The 25,066-nt window shown below is 48.2% G+C and overlaps 1 protein-coding gene across 2 annotated transcripts in view; it reads right to left on the bottom strand.

Moving 5' to 3' along the window:
• The window catches only part of FPGS (folylpolyglutamate synthase), a 353,517-nt gene that overhangs the window by 171,024 nt on the left and 157,427 nt on the right, over positions 1–25,066 (bottom strand). For both annotated transcript variants that reach the window (XM_085614139.1, XM_085614140.1), the window contains one exon: positions 9,790–9,891. In XM_085614139.1, the coding sequence (XP_085470265.1) occupies positions 9,790–9,891 (102 nt within the window). The remainder of the gene's footprint in view (positions 1–9,789; positions 9,892–25,066) is intronic.

Here is a 25,066-nt window from a genome sequence, read left to right as displayed (position 1 = left end):
TTTGTCTGTAGTCTCCTTAAATTTTCCTCCGATAAAACTCGTGCTCTTCTTCTTTCTTCGTTAAAAAACTCTGGAGCTTCTCGGTGACGATCCAGACCCAACGGCGGAAAAAAGAATCTGAAGATGGCGCCCCAAGGTGGGACTTCCGCAGGAAGCATGCCGACGTCACGAGAAGTACACCAAATGGTGGGACGTCGAAGCCCACCTGGGCTACAAAAAAAAAAAGACAAAAGAAAGACTACGAATCCGGACCCAACCACCAGACCGCGGAATAATGCACAGCATAGTGAATCCAGAAAGATTCACGCTGCAAAACTTAAAGATGTGCATAGGGACCCAGGTTGAGCTACTACGAGCTGGTCCCTGCAGTATCAGTCATGGTGTTTAAAGTAAGTGGTGTCTTATTAGAGGTTTGAAACTACTACTTTAAAGTCTTAAGTTTCTAAACAGTGGGGGGGCTTAACCAAGGCCCTAACTCTCTCCTTAATACATTTACTGTGGGGGGGGGGGGGGGGGGGGGGGGGGGGAGGGGTGTGGTAGGGGACAAAAAGCAATAAAAATTGTCTGAATACAATTTGGATTTCCTCAGTGAAATCAATTACCAACCAACTGGTACAACAAATGTCGAAGTCTTGCATCCCACCGCTGCCATCAATGTAGGAAGCTTGCCCTGTACATGCTATTACCACTAGGTGGCTCTACTGTGCACAGAGTGCAGGGGTCCGGACTACTCTTTCCCTAGCTGTGCTCACAATCAGCCAGTCTGGCTCCAACTGTTATCTAAAGTTTGGTGGATCTGAAGGTGATGGTTTGTGTTTCTTATACATCGATAACTTGTAATAAGACTGCTGTATCGTTGGTAAGTACGGATTTCACTTCAACATTCAACTTCGTGTTTGTGGTAAAACAACCATGACTTCCATCTGGCCTCCAAAGAAGGCCTCTGCGGGTCTGAACTGCACAACGAAACATGGCAATGACCTATGGATGGGAGTGGCGACACAGGATTGTGTATATCCTCTTCTCGCTCAATGTCATCAATAGAAGGTCTCATTTAATCTCAGTTTTAGCTTTTCCGAATCCTCCCCAAGTTTTTATGCCTATTGGTCTTGGCGTGAAATGGTATGGTACGCCATGCCCCCCTTTATTTCTTTGCCATTTAATTTTTCATTATCTATTTCTCTCTGAAGTCACTTTCCTTCTAAGTCTCCTGGAAAGTGCATGTTGTGCATCAGTGATTTTTGGACTTGGACCTTTTTGCAGGGTCATCCCTGAACTTTTTGCCTTCCTCCTATATTTTTTCTGACCTGTTGGCTGTTTTATGACTCTGGGCACTTTACCACTGCTGATCAGTGCTAAAGTGCATATGCTCTCCCTATTTTAAATTGATGTATGTGTTAGTGATTCTATGATTGGCTGGTTTGGGTTACTTGTCAGACCCTAGTACAGTGCACTGAGTGTGCCAGGGCTGGTAAACCAAATGCTGCTAGCGGGCTTGCAGCACTGGTTGTGCCACCCACAGAAGCAGCCTGTAAAAGTGTGTCTAAGGCTTGCCATTGCAGAGCCTGTGTGCAGTCTGGTACTGTCATGCTGACTGGGCAAGTGCACCCACTTTCTAGTCCCTAAACCTTGCCTTTTCTTCATATCAGACACCACTATGGTAGGCCCAAGGGCAGGGTGCATTGTAAGGATAAGTTAGGACATGCCCTGGTGTATATGGCATGTTCTAATAGTGAATTACAGCCATTTTCGCTTTTCACTATTGCAAGGCTACCTGTTCTCCATAGGCCAGAATGGGCAGTTTGGTTATTACATTTTATAATCCTAACTGACTCAGAGAACATGGTAGAAATTCAAATTTAGTATACCTGAACTCAGGATGATAAAATACATCTTTTAGTGAAGTTGATTTAACACTGTTTGAAAATGCCACTTTTAGAAAGTAGGCATTTTCTTGTCTAACCTGCCTCTGCTAGGCTGTGTATTCCTTTGTCTGGAGTTTGAGTGACAGGGTTGGGGAATTCCAGGAGACATGGTGAGGTGTACCAGTGGTAAATAGAGAGATCTGCATCTAGATGAGTGGCAGGAGATGCACCTGGGACCTGAATAGGGCTGTGCCTGCCTTCCACAATGCTGGCTCCACCTCCTGGGGAGCGGCTGTCTCTGCCCTGCACAGTGAATGAAGAGAAGGAACCCTGTCAACAAAGTGCTCCAGGGCTGTACTTGCCTTCCAATATGCTGGCTCCACCTCCTGTGGGGCGGCTGATGGTTCTGCTCTACACTGTGAAAGGAAAGGAGAAGTCTGGTAAACAGAGTGCTCAGGGACTGGTTTGGACTGGGCAAAGGCCCCTCTGCCTTCAGAGGACAAAGGCTTTCTGGGTATAAAAATTGGGACCCTGGTCCCAAGAATTTAGATCACTTTGGGAAAACAAGAAGAACCTCTGCTGAGGGAGGAACCAAAAGAAGCTGAGGGGGAAACTATCCCTGAAACTGGGGGATTGGCCTGCAGTGGTTGCCTGTCTGCCAAAGAGAGGAGAAAGGAACTTTGTGTGTACTTTTGCTCAACTTGTGAAGGATCTCCAAGGGCTTGGAAAAGAGCTTGCCTCCTGCTGAAGTCTCAGGAACAACAGACTTCACCCCCCAGCTCCCCAGAGTTCTTTAGAAGTGCCTGCTGCTGTTGTTGGGCCTTCTGAGGGACTGCGTGTCGCAAGGAGCTGGAAGCGCGATTCAAGAAGGAGAAGCGTGCCGTCGGAGCTGTTGTCATCGCATCTCGTAAAGTGTGTCGCCGTTGCAGCATCGCATCGAGCGGAAGCGTCTCGCATCATCCAGGAAGTGTCTCGCAACACCGAAGAAGCGTGTCGCCATCGCAGCCATCGTAGTTGTCGCATTGCACCGCATCAAGAAAAGCGCCTCGCATCCACGGAGAAGCGTGCCGCCGTCGGAGCTGCTGCCGTCACATCAAGTAAAGGGGTGTCGCTGCTGCAACATCGCATCGAGCGGAAGCGTCTCAAACGTCGGAGAAGAGTGTCGAAGCCAAGGCCACTGTCGTCGCATCACGTAAAGTGTGTCGCAGCTGAAGCATCGAGTCTTCTCGCAACATCGGAGAAGCGTGCCGCATCTGGAAGACCTTCACTTCTTTATTTCTTTGCACCAAAATCTTCATCGCATCAACATGGTTGCAACATTTTCGTTCCCCTCCGTGTCGCATCTAAAAGGTACATTGACTTAAAGTGTCGCATTTAAGAACTTAAGATAACTAAGCAAAATCCTACCATCTAAAGTAACAGTATTGAGTGTTTGTCGTTAAATGGTCTTGTGGTAAATCTATATAAAGAATACTTATTTTTTATATAAAACCTGTGTGGTGTCCATTTGTAGTGTTACTTGGTTACTGTATGTGTTCTCAAGTGCTTTACACACTGCCTCTGAGATAAGCCTGTCTGCTCGTGCCAAGCTACCAAGGGGGTGAGCAGGGGTTATTTTAGGAGTGTACCCCCTTACTCGGACTAGAGGAGAGGGTCCCTATTTGTCACAAGTGCATACCTGTGCCAACTAGAGACCCCCAAGTCTAACAGTGGATCTCTGAACCAATACGGAGCGTTGCGTAGCACAATATTGAGGTTTTACCTGTGGCTGCTATTCATCTGGATACTGAAGTAGGTGTCCTGGAGGGCTGTGGTTGGCATGTAGTCTCCCATCCTCGGCAGCATGACTACTTTCTGCGGAGTGGTCATACTGAATGTATTCTGACAAACTTCTTCAGGAATCTCAAGTCTTGGTGTCAAGATCTTGGTTTAAACTGATAAAATAGGCCGTACACACCATGGATCTGTTCTACTCTCGACACCTCAACTGGCATATTTTGGCAAGGTCATGAAACTGCTTTTGTAACAGCTCAATTCTTCTTGCAAGCTCGGCTCCTTGGCTTGTTCGATATTTCATTGACCTGGAATAAATAACCCTAATGTTCTATAATGTTCACCTCCACTTGCCGGAGCTGATCTGCCTCCACTTAAAGGAGTACTGGCAATCGATGTTGGGGCCTTTCAATGAGTCATTTGCTGGGCGTACCTGTGCATCTAGAGGTCCGTCTTGTTCTGCCTCGAAAGGAATGCCATGCCTGAGTTGGGTGTTGCCATTGTGGACTTGAGCTTTGAGGGTGGACTCCATGGATTTTTTTTGCGTGTCTTCTGCTGCATTGGTTGGAAACGTGGTCTTCCCATCGGTCTCCTAGAAAGTGGAGCACCCTCTTAAAGAGCCAATGGACTGCAGGGCTCACATTCTCTTGGCGGTGCCAGTCTTTCCCCATCTGCTGCAAGGACTGGTCTACTGTAGCTCGCAACACGCTTCACCCGTGAAGGCATGCTACTGATGGAGACCTGTATTTCCAGCATCTAGCCTGAAGCCCTGAGTCAGGCAAGGCACCTCAGACAGTAAAACAAAAAAAAAAAGAAAAAACAATCCCAGGAACACGATAACAGTATTTAGATTACATCAATAATTAGTTATTGTTCAAATCTATTTGCTGTTCACATGCGCAGGGGGATTGTTTTGTTCTACCAGTGGATATCCACACGTTGGGGAGGAGCGTGGCTCTCCCTACCCTTTTGCACCGCAATCCTCACTCATTACTAGTGTATACTCACCTGCGTATTGCCCAGGAGCGCCAATACCCCACAGAACCACCTACCAAGTAGTTGCACCTCAGATAATGCCTGTGCACATCTGCCTGCCAGCTGTGCCAGCAGCATCCATGGCACATTGGAGGGGTGTATTACAAAACATCTTGCCCTCCATTATCACAGCCTTCGTTCTCTGTACTGTTCTGATAGATGTTGCATGCAAGTCCTTTCCTAGGGATTGTGTTGTGGCAGCCACCGACCTCTCCATCTTCCTACTCACAGCATCTAGCAGATTGGTGTGTTTGGTGGTGGGCCTGTGGACGCTGGAGTGTGGGCCCTACTCCTAGCTGGAGACACTAGGAGTCAGCTTAGGCACTTCTCCGCAAGAACATAGGGTCCTGGCTAGGGCGCTTCTATTTCTTCGCTACTCTGTATGATTGCCTTTGATGACGCAGCTTCTTTGAAGGCCTTTTCACCTTTTGATTCTAAGATGCATGGGTAGGATTTGGTGGTTCTTCTGCGAAGGCAGAAGTGTTTACAGCTGCACCCCATACGTAGCTGCAGTCCTTTTGACAACTGCATTGCACGGGCATCTTAGAGTGATGTTCTTGGTATGAGCTAAGCTCCTCTTCAGAGGAGTCAGCTTCTAGGCATTGCCAAGTATCCTCCTCTCCCTGTGACGCTTTCCCTATAATAGGCTGCTCATACTCTTCACATAAATCGTCCTGTTCTTACTTCTGCAGTTTTGGATATCACAGGGTCTCTAAATCTATGGAGGCTGCCTCCCTTGTTTTACTCTCTCTGGTGTTAAGGATAATCCTTAACTATTGCATTGAGTCCTCAAATTATTTTTTTTGCAGTACGGTAGCTAATTCAGTTTCAAGCCTGCATTTTTTTTCCTTTTGATGTCAATAATGCCCTTCTCTTCAGATAAACTCTGGTCTTTCTCCTATCTAGATACAATTTCGGAGTCAAGGCGAAGTGTGCAGGTTTGGTGCATTCTGTTGTCTTGTGACTTTGACCCTTGAGGCGCCTTTGTTTTGGGTGTCCCTTCCACCGCGACGCTGTGCCACTGCGCAGCCCCCTTTAGGTTAGTGTCCTTGGAGGTAGCTCCTCATTCTCCAACACAATTGAGACTGAATCTGCCGCAGCAGAGCCCTGGGATTCCCCCGCTTCAGAGGTTAACACTCTCCAACAACCCCTTTTCCTTAAGGAACACTTGGAACTTGGTTTGATGTGGTATTGGAATAAGGCGCTCACCTCAGTTTCTCTCTTACTCAGAGTCCTAGGATTAAAATACATTGCCCTTATTTGCCTTGACAATTTTTGACTCAAAACTTTTCTGCTCTAGCAGCCTCCATAAAAACCTCCATGCCACGCGGTCAAACACATTTTCTGCGTCGAGGAGGATCATGCCCATCCGACCCCCCGTAGCGGCCTGGATATCAAATAATGTTAACACCCGTCTGATGTGGTCGGTCGTACCCCTGCAGGGAATAAATCTGTATTGCCAGGGCGAAACCAGACGGCAAATAATCCTCCCCAACCTATTAGCCAATATCTTAGAATATAGTTTGGTATCTGAATTGATCAGAGATATGGTCCTGTATGATGATGGGTTATCAGGTGGTTTACCTTTTTTATGAAAGACAAGGATATCTGCCTCCCTCCAAGATTCGGGTACCTGTCCGCTATGTTGTATCCCTAGAAATAGATATAAATTAATGGGGCTATAACCATCTGAGTCTGCTTGTAAAACTCGAGGGATGCTGTCGGGCCCAGCTGCCTTCCCTGATGGTAACTCCTGTAACCCTGCCAATACCTCCTCTCGCGTGAAGTCCCCGTCTAGCTCCTCTTTAGTCTGACTATCCAGCAGAGGCCCTAACTCAGATTCTATGAAACTTGGTATATCTTCTTGGGTAATCCCTCCCTCTTCTTTATACAGCGACTGATAATATTCCTGAAATATCCTGAGAATATCCTCAGTCTCCGAATAGTTCTGGCCCGCCTTTCTTATAACCGCTATGTGGTTTTTAACATTCTCCTGCCTAGTGCACAGCGCCAGTAATTTCCCTACTTGTTCACCAGTCTCATAAAATTTACCGTGTTGTGACTGATATGTTTCTGCCGATTTCTGAGTAAGCCGACTGTTAATTTCCGCTTTGAGGGAAACCATCAGCAATTGTGTGCCTGTAGCTTCTTGCCCCTGAGCTCACAAGGCTGTATGATCTTCCTCTGCCCTTGCAAGCTCAGCTAGCAATCGTTCATTTTCTAGGAGATTTTCCTTTTTATTTCTTGCAACATAGCTAACAGTCTCACCCCTTAGAGAGGCTTTAAAAGTGTCCCAAACCATGTTGCGGCGGACGCTATATCTATTAATATCGAAAAATTCTTGAGCCCAAATCCTAATATATTCTATATAGAGCTGGTTTACAAGAAGTTTCTTGTCAAATGTCCATTTGTTATATCTATTGTTGAGGGTCTCTACCTCAATGTCGAGAATTAAAGGATTATGATCTGAGATTTCTTTCGGTATCTTTTTAACCCCAGTCTTATTAATAAAATGATTTAGGTACAAAGAAATAATCTAATCTAGTCTCATGTATTTTTTATTTGGAAAAGAATAATAAGTGAATCCTGGATCATTAGCTCTTATTCCCCCAGACATCCACAAGGCTGTGACTGTCAACCAGGGAAGATAAAGCCCTATGCACTCTAGGCTTCCGCCCCACATATTTTGTACTGCTATCTAGGTTAATAGAAATATTAAGGTTACCACAGATAATTAAAGGACCCGACCAGGTAGCTAATTCTATCTCGAGGTGCTCTAAAATCTCGGGGTCGTCTTGGTTTGAGCCATAAATTGCACAGATAGTGAACCCCGCATCTAGCTCAGCCACTGCCCAACGCCCCAATGCATCAGAAGCCTGTCGTTTCGCTCCCACTATATTTTTTGCAAAAATCGCAACCACCCCCCCCCCCCCCCGAATACTTGAGGTCTGGGATGTGCAGGCCACCATATTATAACCTCTCATATACATCATACTCCTTTTTCCCCCAAGGAACATGGGTTTCTTGTATACATAAAATGTCTATGTTTTTTGTTCTAACAAACTCAGCAACACTATTCTTTTATTCCGGTCATTCAATCCCCCAACGTTTATCGTACAGATATTTACTCTACCCATCCTTTCCTGGGTACCTTGCACCATCCATATCTACCTGCATAGTCTTGTCTTGCATTTACTTACTTCGTGAACCTTATATTCAAATCTGGGTATATAGAATTTATCTTGTTTTTTATCCCCCTTCCTGTCACCCCAGCCTCCCCTCTGACCCCACCTCCCCCCTGCTTGGGGCCAACCCCTCCCCCATCCTTTCCCCCTTCACCCCTCCCCCACCACCACCCTGGTGAAGCGCTCAGACTTGCGTCTGTGCTTGAGATTAGAGCAGCAAGACCGACCGAAGCTGTGAAAACATCCTTAAATTCTATAATGAAACCTGTGATAATTGTTTCTACCGTGTCTTATGTTACCCAACTTAAAGTGTTGCACCCCTGCACGGATTTGTTTTTCATACATCTCAGTTACAGTTCAACATTTCATCCGTTTGAGCTAGCTTAAAGAGAAAAAAGAAAAAAAAAATCCTTTATCATAATCCAGTTAATTTTGATCTGTCCAGACTTTCCAGAAACTTTCGCCTTGATTTCCGAAGAAAAGCGCGTCTGACCATCGCAGTAGATTTTCAATTGTGCTGGATTCATTAAATATGCTTGTATGTTCTTATCCTGGAAACGCTTGATCATTTGCCTCAACCTCCACTTCTTTTCCACTGTAGCGTGACAAAAGTCAGGGCGCACTAAAAAGGACACCCCCCTCCACTAGATCTTTTTGACTTAGGCCTAGCCTTTTCTGCTATCACCTGGCACAGCAGAAAGTTTCCAAAATATACAAAGATCGCTCGGGGCTTTGAATCTTCTTTCCGTGGATACTTTGGCTTAAAGGGGGTACGTTGAGCTTGCTGAATCTCAAGGGACCAGTTCCAATCAGAGAATTCCGGAAATGCCGATTAAAATATCTCGATTATGTAGGCCCTGACATCCGACCACTCACTACCTTCCGGGACCCCCAACACGTGAATATTATTCCTCCTCTGCCGGTTCTCGTGGTTCTCCAGCTTCCATTCAATGTCCTACAATAGGGCCTTATGTTCTTCCGTCTTTGCTCGAGTGCCTGTCAGGTCTGACTCTGTCATAACCACTCTAGCCTCCAGTTCAGACATACGATCTCCAATGATGTTACATGATTTGGCAAGCTTCCTGACGACCCCTATATATCATCGCTCATGAATGTGACAGTTAAAAGTATCACAATGTAGGCACCCGTGTATTTCCTTATCCACATAGAATCCTTTTATTTAATAATCTTCACTTTGTTTCTCACCCAGCTCTTCAAATATTACTATTGAGTGCTTTATTTGGATATGGTCAACCTGAATGTAATTACGTGTTTACTATGACATTTTCTAATCCTATACTGTATTGCGATATGATATCTGGGTATATATAATAAAAAATTAAAAAATGTAAAAAAAAGGACCTTGAGACACCACGTCTCACTCTTACCCTCTCTGCTCCCACTTTCTCTTTCCTCTTCGCCTGTAGATGAATGCCAGTCCTCATACACCATAGTGCACGAGTCCAAAGCTCCAGGTCAACCTCTGGCTTGAAGCCCTCATTACAGGGTTAACTCTCCTTATTCCCTCCAACCGACCCGCCTCCCCTGGTACCAGACATTACACCAACCCCTTGTTAAAACCCTACATGCCCCCTCAGCTGACTACCCCCACCCTCTGCACCTGCTCCAGTCCTGACCTCCATAGTCAAGTACAAATCCAAACGCTCCCACTAGACCAGCTCCATGGTCCAGATATTAACTACCCTCCTCACAGCATCAAGCCCCTCTGTTGAGGACAGGCCCCGCCTCCACTGCCGCAGGTAGGTCCCACCGTACTCCTTGTAGCATCAAAGGGCGAAGGCTTCCACCATGGACAGACTGGGCTGATGGGGACACGTCCTTACCTTTCACAATGGACACACTGGGCTGAGGGGGTCATGCCCTTACCCTCCCACCATGGAAAGACTGGGCTGAGGTGGTCACGTCCTTACCTTCCACCATGGACAGACTGGGCCGAAAGGCTGTGGCCAGTGGCACCAGTGACCCCGCAGGGAGCTGGCAGTTCCTCCACAGATCCTTTGGTTCACCAATATCTGTGGGAAGGATAGGAGAAGAGAATAGATTGGCCTGGTGGTGAGGGCACAATTGATATTACTGTGAGGCACCTGTGCATTAACGCAAACAATGAAGACACTATTAACCCACAATTAAGACAAATACATTTTACATTTCATTGTCCATGCCTGCACTCTACACCTCCTCACCTTCACGTCACCCTCTTCCTGCTCACCTCCTCTTATGTGCACCCAACTCACCTTAATTCTAACTTCTTTCCACTCCAGTCCCCTCCTTGCTTCCTCTTCCTGCTCTCTGCCCTCCTGCTTAGTCTATTTTTTTTGCTCTCTCCCTTTGCTCTCCACGCTCTGTACTGGATTCTCATTTGCTTTCTTGAATTCACTTCCTTGCTTTCTCCGTTTCCCCGTCCTCATATCCAGCATCTTCCTAAAACCACTTCATTCTTCTCTCCTCTTCATCTTCTTACACTCCATTTCTAGCTTCTTGAAAGCACAGACAAATCCTGCGAAAGACAGTAATATCCACACACAAACAAAAAACAATCACTGCACTATTACCTGATTAACTGTTCTCCCCATCCAACACCACCTGTTGGCATCACACAAACGTACAATTTCCAGCATCGCAATTTGCCATCCACCTTCATGCTCCACACATCGACTCAACTGGACACCACACACCACATCACTCACAGACCCAGCTGTTCAAGCTTTCCTAGACAGCAACATCACATGGTAGGGGACTTGCTTGCAAGGCCACTTGTAGGAACTCATCGCTTGCAAGGTCTCACATCTTATGCTTTAGCATCCGATGCCACACCTTTTAGTTTCAAGTTCAAGCATGTGCACACAGAGCAACAAGAGCAACAAGGGCACAACTCTGGTCCTCATGCACAACATCTACAGTGCCCAGACTAAGGCAGGCACGTCCATCCTCGACAGGCCAGTGGAGTGGTGTACTACACAACTCCAAAAACACTTCAGTGCCTTGCCTGGGGTGAAAACTCTATAATAATGAAACTAAAATAAAATAGCATGAGGCCAACCTCCCATCAACAATGCACACCGATCATAAAACCAAGCAATATCAAACCTACCACACGACAGAAGTCAAAGCCACAAAACTAGTTCCAAATCATAGTTTCAGCTCACCCCGAAACATGTAATCTGATTGCTTCTTCACCATATTAGTGAGGCAGAAGACCCCAGAACACATAACTTGACTCCACCCCCCACTCAAACTCTCCCCCAACTTCATCTCACAAACGGATATTCATGAAAAGCTCAATAACTCCTCCTCTGCACGTAATGAATTCCACCAGAGGGCTTCCCTTAAACTGGGACCAGTAGAGTCCCATGCCCTGGGGCCTGCAGATTGCTCTTTACCCTGGTAATCAGAGGCCCACCATTATCAAAGAAAATAAAATGGTGACTTACCAGCAGGAGTAGTTTTACAGCCTGATGAGGTTTCTTGATTTACATAATGTGCATCTATTTTGCCATCTAGTGGTTGGGTCCAGAATCCGGTTTGGTCCTTCTGTTTTTTTTGCTATTTGGGCATCGGCCACCATTTGGTAGTCCAAGTGCATCCCTTGTGTGATGTCAGACGGCACCCTGGATGATCCGGTACCTCGCCATCTTCAGAATCTTTTTCCTAGCTCCTTTTTTCTTCTTTTCTTCCCCTTGTCTGTTATCTTTAATAGTTGCTTTTTCCTCCATTTCTGGAGAGGCAGGAGGGTCGCATGTGAATCCAGCAAACTCTTCAGGCCACAAAACTACTCATACTGGTAAGTTACCATTTTGTTTTGCAGCATGAATCCTTCTCTGGATTCACATGCTGTGCATCGGATTACCCACTGGTGTTTGGTTCTCTGGGAAGATTGTGTTGCAATGTGGGTGAACTGGCAAACAGGTATCATAGTAGCTCAGTCCCACCTGTGCTTCCTTGTTCAGATGGATGTCCACGCAGTAGTGTCCCATGAAGGTGTGTAGGGATGCCCAGTTTGCAGCCATGAAGATGTTGGCAAGCAGTACGTTTGCTAGGAATGCTAGGGTTGCAGGTCGCCATGGGGTACGTGGGACGAGTCTTCCCCGCCCTTGCGCAGCACATCTTGATAGTTTCTACTATCCATCGAGCAATTGTTTTTATATAATGCAAACTTAACCCGCAGGTATCGGTTATCAGAGCTCTTTGCATGAGCACGAGTTGCATTTAATAAGGACACACTCATTTTGTTTAGGCATGAGGAGATTAAGTGATTTGCTCAGAATCACAAGATGTTGAGTCATTGCCGAGACTAACCCGGTTTCCCAGTTTTGAGGTTGACCGCCCTAGCAGATGGGCTATAGCCTCTCCCCTTGGTTACTGGTGTACCGCTGCTAGCCTTGGCAAGGAAGGCAGAGGTGGTTTGTCTCATATAGGTAGTACACATGAGTGCTCTCCGCGCATCAAAGGCATATAAAAAGTATGTTTTTTAAAGTATGAAAAGTGCCCCATCCGAGTCTTTGGGTCCTGAAAGAAGGCGGGCAGCTGGATGGTCTGGTTGGCAATATCACCTTGGGTAGGGAAGTGTGGGTTTGTTAAGGACAATCATGTCCTTGTTTTTTTGAAGGTATGGTTCTTTGTCAGTTCTTGCAGGTCGCTGACCCTGCGGAGTAACATGATGGCTATTAGGAAGGCTGTCTTTAGGGTTAGGAATGAATATGCTACTTACCAGTATGCATCTGTTCTTGGCATGTAGGGCTGCTGACATTCATATCTGTGCATAGATCGCCGCCTAGTGTTGGGTCCGGATGTTTGCACGTTGTTGTCCTGGAAGAGTCTTCGAAATATCCTTGGATAGGTGACTCCTCCCCTGGACTACAGTGCGCATGGGCATCCTCTCCATCCTCAGATTGTTTTTCGCCATTGTGGCAGTGATGGAGTAGATACAGAAAGTGATGACCATGCTTGCAGTAATTCTGAGAGCTGCAGCTGCGACAGGCGCCGGGGAGGAGGGAGGGCGATATGAATGTCAGCAGCCCTACATGCCAAGAACAGATGCATACTGGTAAGTAGCATATTCAGTTCGAGGCATGTGGGCTGCTGAATTCATATCTGTGCATAGAATACATAGCAGTGCCCTCTATTAGCGGCGGCTACCCGTGCCAGCTGCAGCGGTCTGAAAAAGTGTCTTGAGAACAGCCTGTCCTACAGCTGCCTGCTGTTTTGACTGCACATCTACACAATAGTGTTTTGTAAATGTGTGTGTAGTGGACCATGTGGCTGCTCTGCATATATCATGCAGGGGAATATTTCCTAGGAAGGCCATGGAAGCCCCCAACTTACGTGTTGAGTGGGCTCGTGGTGGAATAGTTAATGTGCGTTTTGCCTTTTGATAACAGATTTGAATACACTTAACTATCCATCTGGCTATCCCTGCTTTGGAGATGGCGTTACCTTTGTGGTGTGGGGCAAAGGCAACGAACAGTTGTTTTGTCTTCCTGAATGGTTTAGTCCTGTCGATGTAGTACATGAGGGCCCTCCGTACATCTAGTGTATGTAGTGCCCTTTCTGCAACAGTTTGTGGGTTTTGGAAGAAAACGGGCAGTTCAATAGTCTGATTCATGTGGAACTGCGATATTACCTTGGGCATGAATTTGGGGTTGGTACGTAGTACGACCCTGTTGGCGTGAACCTGAATAAATGGCTCTTGAACGGTTAGTGCCTGGAGTTCACTAACTCTTCTTAGGGAAGTAATCGCTACTAGGAAGGCCACTTTCCAGGTAAGGAATTGAATCTCGCATGAGTGTAGAGGTTCAAAGGGTGGACCCATCAGGCGTGTGAGGACCAAGTTGAGGTTCCACATTGGAGCCGGTGGGTGACTAGGTGGAATGACTCGTTTGAGCCCTTCCAAGAATGCTTTGATGGCAGGCACTCTGAATAGAGAGAGGTGCTGCCTGGTTTGCAGATAGGCTGATATTGCGGTCAAATGGACACGTATAGAGGTGTACGCCAGATTGCATCGGTATAGGTGTAAGAGATAACAGATGATGTTGTGGATGGATGCGTCCAGCGGGTTGATGTCATTATTACCGCAATAAATGACGAACCTTTTCCATTTGGCTGCATAGCAAGCCCTGGTAGTGGGTCTCCTGGCCTCCTTGATGATGTCCATACAGTCAGGTGGCAGGTTGAGATAGCCAAACTCTAGGACTTCAGGAGCCAGATCGCCAGGTTCAGCTGTTGCGGATCTGGGTGCTGAACCTCTCCATGGTTCTGCGTCAAATGCGCGGGTTTGATCCGCAGCCTTTGATGCGGCACCACGGAAAGTTCGAGGAAGGTGGTGTACCACGGCTGGCGTGCCCACGTGGGAGCAACTAGGACGAGTGTCAGGGAGTGTTGTCGTAGTTTGCGAGCCACCAGCGGTATCAGCGGCGCTGGGGGAAAAGCGTACGCAAATCTGCCGGACCAGTTCATCCATATCGCATTGCCCTGCGACTGCGGATGTGGGAATCTGGCGGCGAAGCTTTGGCATTTTGCGTTTTCGCTTGTCGCGAATAGGTCTATCTCTGGATGACCCCACTGCTGGAAGTACGGTTGGAGTACTGATGGGTGTAACTCCCACTCGTGCATCTGGTGGCTGTGTCTGCTGAGCAGATCCGCCATCTGGTTGTCCTTGCCAGGGAGGTGTTCCGCCATGAGGAACATGTTCCTCTGAATGGCCCACTTCCACATGCTCTGAGCCAGATGAGACAACTGTGGAGAGTGTGTTCCTCCCTGCTTCTGTATGTAGTACATGGCAGTCATGTTGTCCGTCCGGATCAACACGACTTTGTTGCACAGATGTACTTTGAATGCCTTCATGGCCAGGAAGATTGCCATCAGTTCCAGAAGGTTGATGTGCATCTTCTTCTGTTGTGTCGTCCATAGTCCCTGCACTGTGTAGTGGAGTACATGAGCTCCCCATCCCTGGAGAGACGCGTCCGCTGTCAGTACTATTTGCGGAACAGGCTCTTGGAACGGTCGGCCCTTGCAAAGGTTTTGTGGATTCCACCAATGCAGAGAGTTGTATGCCCGACCGCTCACCAACACTAGGTCTTTCAACTGTCCTTGAGCCTGATTCCACTGACGTGCTAGGCCCTCCTGAAGTGGGCGCATATGTAACCTCGCGTGCGGGACTATGAAGATGCAGGAGGCCATCATGCCTATCAACTGCATAAACACTCGCGCTGGAAGCGAGTGATTGGGTTTGAACTTGGAGATCAGCAGTTGTATGCTGTGGATCCTCACTAAATTTGGCTGAGCTGTGGCCGCCAGAGTGTCTATAGTCGCACCTAGGTACTGTTGTACGTGTGCGGGCTGGAGATGGGACTTTGGGTAATTTAGTGAGAATCCCAGACTGTGAAGAAGGTGAATGGTGCGGGACATGTGGCTTGCGCATTGCTGGGCTGACTTCGCTTGAACGAGCCAGTCGTCTAGGTAGGGGTAGACGTGTATATGCTGCCTCCGTAAATGTGCTGCCACCGTAGCTAGGCACTTCGTGAAAACCCTGGGCGCTGTCGTCACGCCGAAGGGAAGGACTTTGAACTGATAGTGCTGCCCCTGAACAGTGAACCTGAGGTATTTTTTGTGTGAGGGGTGGATGGGTATGTGAAAGTACGCATCCTTGAGGTCCAGTGAGGCTAGGAAGTCTCCCTGCTTGAGAAGCGGAAGGACTTGCTGTAGGGTGAGCATGTGAAAGTGCTCTGAAAGAATGTACTGGTTCAGGGGTCTCAGGTCTAATATAGGCCTGAGCGAGCCGTCCTTCTTTGGAATTAAAAAGTAGAGGGAGTACACCCCTGTACCCTGCTCGTGGATGGGGACGACCTCTATAGCGCCTTTTAGAAGCATACTTTGCACCTCTTGCTGTAAGAGCGTTAAGTGCTCTGAGGACATAGGACGGTTTCTTGGTGGTATTGTGGGTGGAGTGGAGGTTAACTCCAGACAGTAACCGTATTTTATAATATCTTTGACCCACCTGTCCGTGGTGATGGAGTTCCACGTGGACAGGAACCTTTGTAGTCTTCCCCCGACAGGTGTTATGTGGTCGGGAGGAAGGGAGAGGGCGTCACTGCTTGTTCTTGGGGGAGGACCTGGTGTTGCCGTAGCCACGTCCTCTGCCCTTTGTACTGGAGCCACGATATCCACCTCGGGTGTTTTTATCGTAGGTGGTCTGTGTATTGCCTTTGTTATACGTTTGTTGTGACCCCTGTCCTCTACCTGCCCCCTTGTTTCCGGGGCGACGAAAGGAGCCGCTCTGACAGGACTGAGTTTGGAGGGCGCCCATGGACTTTGCAGTGTCCGTGTCCTTTTTTATCTTTGAGGGTGGTGTCAACCTCTGGGCCGAATAAATAGTCGGGGTTGACGGGCTGGTTCAGTATGTTGTTTTGTACCTCAGGCTTGAAGCCTGAGATTCGTAGCCAGGCATGTCGTCGCAGCATGACGCTTGTGTTTATGGCCCTGGCAGCCGTGTCTGCAGCATCTAGTGCACATTTGATGGAAGCATTTGTGAGTAGCTGTCCCTCTCTGATAAGAATTTCTGCACCTTCTTTGAACTGGTCAGGGAGATGTTGGAGTAGTTGCTCCAATGTGTCATAGGGCGCTCTATCGTAGCGAGCCAGGAGCGCTTGAGTGTTGGCTATGCGCCATATGTTGGCAGCCTGGGCGGCAACTCGCTTGCGGGAGGTCTCTAGCACCTTGGACTCTTTGTCCGGGGGAGGAGCGTCACCCGTCGTTTGCGAGTGTGCCCTCTTGCGAGCATTCGCTACGACGATGGAGTCGAGTGGTAATTGTCCTTTGATGTAAGTAGGATCCCCAGGTGCTGATCTGTATTTTTTATCAATCCTGGGGTTTATCACTCGTGCCCTGGTGGGTTCCTTGAAAATGTCCTTAGCTGGTTTGAGGACCCCCTTCAGCATTGGCAGAGTTTTTACATGTCTTTCAGAGGATGCAAAAGTGTCCATTAGAAAGTCATCTTCGATGGTATCAGAGTGAAGCTGTACCCCATGGTTATTTGCAGCACGTTCAATAAGAGCGTTGAACGCCGCAGTATCCTCCGTGGGAGATGTTTTTGCCCCATAGAGTTGTGGGTCCTGTGTATCGAGAGGTGCACTGGGGTCTGCAGGGTCGCCCCAAGTTTGATCAGGGTCCTGCTGGTCATCAGGGTCATTGTCTACATGGTAGGGTGCTTGGTCATCCATGTAGTCCTCCAATGCATCCGTGTCGGAGCGCGTGGGGGAGAACCGGTGTGGATCCTGGTAGGAGGAATGGAACGGTTCATAAAGGAGAGGTTCTGATTCCACCGGCAGCTTCCTTTTTAGTGGGATCCTGAAAGGGTCCAATGGCGGTTCCGAAGTTATTCTTCGGTCGTGGAGAATCATCCTGCCAGTGTCGGCGTCGATGACACGTGACGGAGACGTCTCGTCCGGTGGAACCGGAGTCTGGGTAACCCATGTCCTGAGTTGGAACATCTTCGGGATTGTGGACGGAGGCAAGCCGAAGGTAATGTTGGCTGGCCCCGTAGAGGTTGCTGGAGCTCCGATCGGGCCGGAACCCGACGGGTCTTTGAGGGCCGCCGTGGTTTTGTTGCTTTGCGTCGCAGCAGGCCGCACTTGGGGCGTCTTTGAGGCTTTGGCACCGGGCAGGGTCGTAGAGCCGGGCGTGGATTTTTTCGGTGCCGGCGGGTCCTCGAGTCGAGGTGTGGAGATCACCGTCGACGTCCTCGATAGGTGAGGCATCGGCGTCGTCGAGGGAGCGACGCGAGGCGAAGCAGGCGGTATTGCTGGCGTCGGTAGCCGAGTAGGTTTTTCGGTGCCGATGGCCTTTTTCTGCTTGTCGACTTCGCCCGATTCCAGTTCGGCACCGAAGTCCCTCTTGGTGCGGTCGGTGCCGACGCGTTGCGCTGGCGTCGAAGGCGTGGAAGGCCTCGATCCGACCAGCGCCACTTTCAGTTTCGGTTTCGTAGGAACCGGAGCAGCTTTCGGTTTTGTGGTAAGGAAACCAGCTGGCTTATGCAGCAATGGCTGCCGCTGAACGTCCGAGGCCGGGCCCGAGGGCGGGGCCGAAGAACTACGGGATGGGTCTCGGGTAAGGCCCGAAGGCGATCCCTCGACCGGAGCCAAAGGCTGTGGCGCTGGTGTTTCTTCGGTTTGAACAGGTAGGCCTTGTTCATCATTGGAGCTACTCTCTTCGGCCCCTAAGGCCTCCTCCTCGTCTCCTACCTCGGTGTCGTCTTCACCTCTGTGGAAGAGTGACTCGTCGCCCTCGTCCGATCCGGGGTCGTGTTCGGAAACGGGGCTGGAGGGTATGACTTCTAATTCTTCGACGTCGGCCTCGTCGAAGATGTCTGTTGGGGCCGGTGCCGCGTGCCGCGCCTAGAGTCTCGCCGCTCTTTGGTTCCTTAGAGTCTTCTTGGAACGGAACCGGGCACAGGCCATGCATGTCGATTCGTCGTGGTCCGGCGAAAGGCATTTGTTGCACACCGGATGGACGTCGATGTGTGGGTACTTCGCATTGCATACCGGACACCTTTTGAATGGCGTCCTGGATTCCATCGTCGAAGTAGTCGATGGACAGGTAAATGCGAAAGAAGTCGGTGCTGAAAGTTAGTAAACTAACCAAATGCTATCGAAACCCGATCGATAAACAGTACCGACGCAAACTAAAGGCCTTTTGGCCTCGACCAAATATTTTCCTAACTTGAGCTAAGATAGCACATCCGAACCCAATGGCGGAAAAAAACAATCTGAGGATGGAGAGGATGCCCATGCGCACTGTAGTCCAGGGGAGGAGTCACCTATCCAAGGATACTTCGAAGACTCTTCCAGGACAACAACGTGCAAACATCCGGACCCAACACTAGGCGGCGATCTATGCACAGATATGAATTCAGCAGCCCACATGCCTCGAACCTTTAATTCCGTCTTGTGCATTAGTTCAAATGGTTCTGCCAGGAGTAGCGCGAGCGCGGTATTCAATTCCACATGGGTGCTGAAGCTGCTCTTGGTGGCACTACTTTCTGATCCTTACAGAAATCTTTTCTATACTGGCAGTGTGAAGAGGCTGCTACCTGTTCCCCTTGTGTACGCAACTATGGCGGCCAGTTGGACCTTTAGTGATGCATAGGTCAGGCCATAGTGTAGTAGGTGGGTAAGGTACGCAACAACCATTTCGTGTTCGGTCCTTGTTTCTAGTCTTTCTTGGTGTCTGCATTAGTGGATGTGTCTGGTCCACTGTGCAGCACTTTCTGGTGCTTAGTTTTCTTGCCTCCCTCAGGATTTCGACTGTCCAAGGGGGCAGTTGAAGGTATCCAAACTAAGTATTCAGGAACCACGCCGCTAGGTTGAGTGTGGCTGGCTCCAGGTGAGGCACTGCTCTGTTCTACATGGTTAACAGATCCAGAGTTGCCTTGGTTTGTCCTTTGGACATCTCTAGTAGATCCGAGTACCATGCATGTCTGCCCATTGCGGGGCGATTAGTATGACCGACGTTATTAGTGGTCTGGCTTTGTCAAGAACTGTTTGGAGCAAGGGAATCGGTGGAAAGATGTAGGCAAATCTCCCTGATCCGTTTATCGACAGGGCACTCCCTTCGGACTGGTGGTGTGGAAAAATGGATGTTATGTTGAGCCATTTTGCTGTTTCCGGGGTTGCAAACAGGTCTATGTTTGGTGTTCGCCACTGTTTGAACACTGAGCAGCAGTTCCTACTTCGTTCATGGGAGGTGTTCTTGCCTACCTGCTTCGGTGTTCTGCTTCCCGGGAAGATGCATCGCTACTAGGGTGATGTTCCATTGGATCACACTTCCATATCTAGCCTTAACACTTTGAACGGACTTTGTTTTACCTCAAAAAGCGGGGGGAAAATAGTTGTGTTGTCCATCTGTAGAAGCAATGTCTGCCCCCTTCAAATGCACCTGAAGGTGTTTCAGCACTAGAAGACAGTCTTTAGTTCCAGATAGTTTGTGATTTGCAGCTTCGACGGGGCTCCGGAGATCTCGGATCTTAAGATTCCCCATATGCACTCCCTGGCCCTTGTTGGACGCATCTGTTATGGTCAGTTTGGGAGTTGGTAATTTGAAAGGTCTATCCACACTACCATTCATCGGGTTATACCATTCTATCTCCTTCTGAATCGGATTGCAAAAGCACTAGATCCTGCCAGCTCCCCAAGACTTGGGACCATTCGTTGCAGATCCATTTGTGTAAGGGTCACATGTATACTCTTGCATGTGGCATGAAAGGGATGCATGAAGCCATTACGCCCACCATTTTCAGGACAGTCCTCACTGTCAGACTGTCCCTTTTGGTCGAGGAGAGTTTCCTTCACTATTGCGGATACTCTGGGGATTGGGTTTGCTCGCACTGTCCTTGAATTCAATGTTGCCCCCAGGAACCCCTTTGCTGTCTCCGAGAGTGGTGATAATGTTTTGTAGTTTGTGGTAAAAACACAAATTTGAAGCATGCTGATGACTGTTTCCATGTTTCTGTGGCATTTTTGTTTAGAGTTTGCCTTTACCAACCAGTTGTCCAGGTATGGATGACATGTATAACCAGTCTCCTCAGGTGTGCAGCCATTGCGGACAGATATTTTGTGAATACACTTGTGGTGCGGATTTTATACTGAAGGGTAGCAGTCTTTACTGGAAGTGTACTGTGTACACGAGGAATTAGAGGTATTTCTTGTGCGTGTGATTCATTGGTATGTGAAGGTAGGCATCTTTTAGGTCTAATGTGGCCATATAGTCTTCCCTTCTTAGGAGCGGGACCACTTCTTTTGAATGCAACATTTCAAGATGACAACGTTACAAGAACTTGTTTAGGTGCCCAAGTTCTAGGGTCGGTCTCAGTGTTCGGTCTTGGTTTGGTATTAGGAAAAATGCTGAAAGGGGCCACCGCACGTTTCCCTCTGTGGGACCTTCTCTACGACTCGCTTTTTGACCTGGTCTCGCAACTGTGCGAATTCTTCCCTTAATGGTCCTATCTTTCCGGAGACATGAGGCGGTGGTTTGGTGAGTTCGATGCAGTAGCCGTGTTCTATAATGTTCAAGATGCAATTGTCGAGGTGATTCACCTCAGTTCCTGGAGGAATCCTCCTATGGTCCCCCCCCCCCCCACCCCCCGGTGTTATGTGGCGGGTCGTTGGTCGCCTGCGTCCCTCGCTAGTTCCTCCCCTCACGGGTTGTCCCCTGCCGCATTGTCTTTCTTGATTCGCTGTAGTCCTTAGTCCACGGCGGTCCCGCAGAGCCTCACTTATAAACGCCATGTTCATGATAAAGACACTACCTCTGCTTTCATTTCTCATTTTGCAATGTATATAGCGCTGCTGCTTAGGAGACGATCATGTATGCACCATATGCACAGTAATGCCGCTCTCAGCAAACAATCCTGTGCTTGATGTCAATGTGTTTAGCATCACACAACTCATGTTTCACATACGCTGTGTAAATATAAGGGGGTTAACAGAATCCTCTGCTATGCTCTGGTGAGCGCACCTTTCTACGCTGCTCTCTAAACAAATATTATATTTCATTTTGTTTAACTGCACTTGGTTCTTCTATAATCTTTACTTCTTTCCTCTTTACATGGATCTGGAGATTTGACAGCTCGCATCTTCTGCAGAGAGCGTTTTTTTTTTTTTTACTATGCCAAATATGGCGAGCATGTTAGAGGGATTTCCAGTCCTATTTTACTTTTCCCGTATAGGTCTGGGCCGCTTGGTATATTCTCTGCTTTTCTGGCAGCCCACCATGCACCCCGGTGCTGACCTAGTCCTAGCAGCTCCCCAGATGCTGGTACCCTATGGGCAGGAGCCGCACATCCCCTACTTTAGTTTCTCTGTTCTCTTCATGCTGTGGTTGCCGTTTATCTTGGCAGCTAACAGATGTTTTATTTTTTCGGCTTAGTGTGGCCTTTTTGGGGTTACTGACTCGGCCACATGATTCTTGCCATAGACTGTTTCGCATACACTACTTGTGCTTCCCTTTTCTCTTGGGCTCGATGCAGTAGCGCCTCACCTACACCTCTCAGGTATGGTGCCGATTTTGACCCTGTTACCGGTCTTACTGGACGCTTTGATGGAACCGGGCCGCTCTTCCATACAGATGGATGGCGATTTCAAAGTGCTATTAAATGAACCTTCCCCGTAGTTAGTTAGGGCCATATTTAAATACCGCTGTGCTGTTGCTGCCGCTTTTTGGCGCATTTAAGATACTGTTTTTTACTGACTCGGCCATCGACTGTTTACACATGGACTACACTCACTCTGTTCTCTTCTGCTTGTTTGGACTCTACCGTAATGCCTCACTTGTAATTTTAGGGACGGTCCTGCTTTGTAATCATTATTGCTGGTACTGTTGCACCATTTAATAGATTCGAACTCCTCTTCTAAGCAATGGAACTAAACCTCTTTCCTAAGCATGTGTCCAATCACCTACCCTTTTGTGAGTGTTCAGCTACATTCACTTTGTACCCAAGCTGGAGTCTAGCTTCTTTTCTAAACATGTGTAGGGTGATATTTAGTTTTAGTGACCGTTTAGTTACATTTAATTTGTACCTTATTTGTATGGCTCTTTTGTGCATTTCCTCATCTGACTTTTCTCCTACTACAACTTCCCTCTACCTGTTTTACAGGAATACTTCCACTGAGAGACGCATTCGCTTTTATGGCCGATCGATCTTTTCATATTTTTTGGGGGGGTTGCAACATGGAAATTGCCACCTAGCTTATTACTGCATTGTTCTGAGAAGCCTTTTAGGTATTGCAGACTTTCATTCACTTCTAAAATTCTGGCAGTTGTTTAAAGTTTCTAACACTTTCAGCATTGGACGTCGGTTTTTTAACTTAATGCACACAAACTCCGTTCTCTGTGGTGTTCGCTGGTCGTGGGTTTGATCCCTATTCCTATCTCTAACTCCAGACGTGCAATTCATGTTTTCATGCCCTAGATTTTATTCTTAATGTGCATGCATCGTGTCTTTCTCCACACTTCGCTCCGAATCCTTTCACCATTTAATGGTTGGTTTGCCTCCAATGGGCACTATTTTCGGCTCTCTTGAACCTTGAATCTGTGTTGCTTGAGATGTATATGTTGTCTGCAGCCTTGAAAAAGTCCGAAGGACGAAACAAGTGTTGGCTGCTTCGGTTTGTTTGTATGTATCAAGACTTGCAAATGTTCAAAGAATAAAATCCCAGTATGAAAAAAAGACTTGCTATGGACCGTACCAGTTCATTTTAGATTACCCATGTTAATTTATCCTTACTATACAGACTGCTCGTGTGCTTCGGAACTTAATTATTGTTGAAATTCCTGGAGAAAGCCCCCCCCCCCCCCTTCACCCCCCTGTTAAGTGGCGGATTGTTGGCAGTCTGAATCACTTGGTAGTTCCTCCCATTACTGGTTGTCCACTGCCTCTAGGCTTTCTGCGAAAAGCCTGTGCTCACCGGATGTTGCCACTGCTGCTGAGCAGGTTGCTGTGCAGCCGGTTGTTGAAGCCCTGCTGCTGGTGTTGCTGGATTGTTGAGAAACCCCCCTCTGCCTTCTGGTCTTCTGTTGGAGATACCTCCCCTCCTGAAGGACCCCCTGAGCTTAAAGGACCCAAGGGCCTTTGCTGTTTCATTGTCTTTCTTGATTTGCTGAAGTGCTTCGCCCACGGTGGTCCCACAGAAAGCCTCACTTCTTAACGCCATGTTTATGATAAAGACTGTACCTCAGCCTTTAATCCGAAGATGCTGAGCCATGCGTGCCGCCTCAGTCTGATGCCCATGCACAGCGGTCTGCTGGCAGTGTCCGCTCCATCCAACATCGATTCAAGGAAGGAGTTGGCAATGTTCTTGCCCTCCTGGATGACTGCTTTTGCTCTTTTGTGGACCTTCTCTGGGAGTTGTTGCAGCAATCCTTCCATTTCTTCCCGTTGTTGGTGGCTGGATCTGTTGAGGAAAGTGTTGGGATTTGCAACTCTCCATTGCGTCACCGCCTCCCTTTCCATCTTCCTACCCACCAGGTCCATCCTCTTGCTTTCCTTCTCTGGAGGTGGGCCGGTCAACGTGGGGGCATTGTTCCTTTTTCCTGCCTGTGGCAACTATGATAGAGTCTGCCGATAGGTTTCCCTTGATGTACTGGGGGTCGAGTGGGATGCTTAGATTTTTTCTACACTTTAGGAGTAATCGTCCGAGCTGTGGCAGGTTCCATGAAGGCTTTCTTGACCTGGTTTGTAATGCTGAGGAGCATGGGCATGTTTAAATTTGCCTGAAATGGCATCAGGGTTTTGAGAAGGAAGCATGATTCCTCCCTCTCTTCCTCTAGCTGGACACCCCCCCCCCACATACGTCTTTGCTGTCCTTCTTGGTTAATCCATAGTTCATGGATAGGTCATCTGAGGATGAGGGCCTCGAAGGGTAGCTTTCTACTCCCTCAGGGGATTATACAGATCCTGCCACTCATCTAGAGCAGCTCTGTTTCTCTGCCTCGCTGGACTCTTCTCCTTGTAATCAAAGGTACTCCTGCTTTCCTAGTGTTGTTCCGGTGTCGATGGCACATCGATGTCGGGGAACTCTTCTCCCAAGTCCCTCAGGTCTGTGGGTCTCGTTGGGATACAAAAAGGACGAGAGAGTCTAACTCCTCCTCCTGCTGCTGCAGGAGCACTGTCATTTCAACCTCAAGCGAACCTTTGACATCAGTGGTCAAGGAGGGCTTCCTCTTAAAGGTAATCGGCTCCATGTGCTTTGCCTCCTTGACCCCTTCCTTCAGAAACTCCTTTGCACTTGCCTCCTTCTAGGCTTGTTAGAAAGGTCTGCCCCCATTAGTGTCCTTTGGTCGAGACCCATGTGTCTGAGCCGACCGTTAGGCGTCGATGCCATTGTGACCTTTGGGGCATCAGTTGTCCCCCTTTTCGGAATCCGTCTCCGCTTACTTTGTGGCTTCTGCTCTTTTGAAAACAATCCTTTCCGCATAAGACTCTCCTCCATGTGCCGGCTTGGTATCTTTGATGTTTTCTTCGATATTGCTGGAGCGACCCAGATTTTTCAGTGATTCTTGGGGTTTCTGGGTGCCGGCCATGGTGTGATCTGCGAGTCGCTATTTCTCTGCCCTCGAGTCTCTCTGGTAGGAATTCTGCGCAAGCCTCGCAGTCTTTGGCATTGTGATCTGTTAGAAGACAGGTTACAGACTTCGTGT

The sequence above is a fragment of the Triturus cristatus genome, chromosome 1_2, assembly GCF_964204655.1.
Source record: "Triturus cristatus chromosome 1_2, aTriCri1.1, whole genome shotgun sequence".
Lineage (NCBI taxonomy): Eukaryota > Metazoa > Chordata > Amphibia > Caudata > Salamandridae > Triturus > Triturus cristatus.
This window is presented reverse-complemented; position numbering and strand designations above follow the sequence as displayed.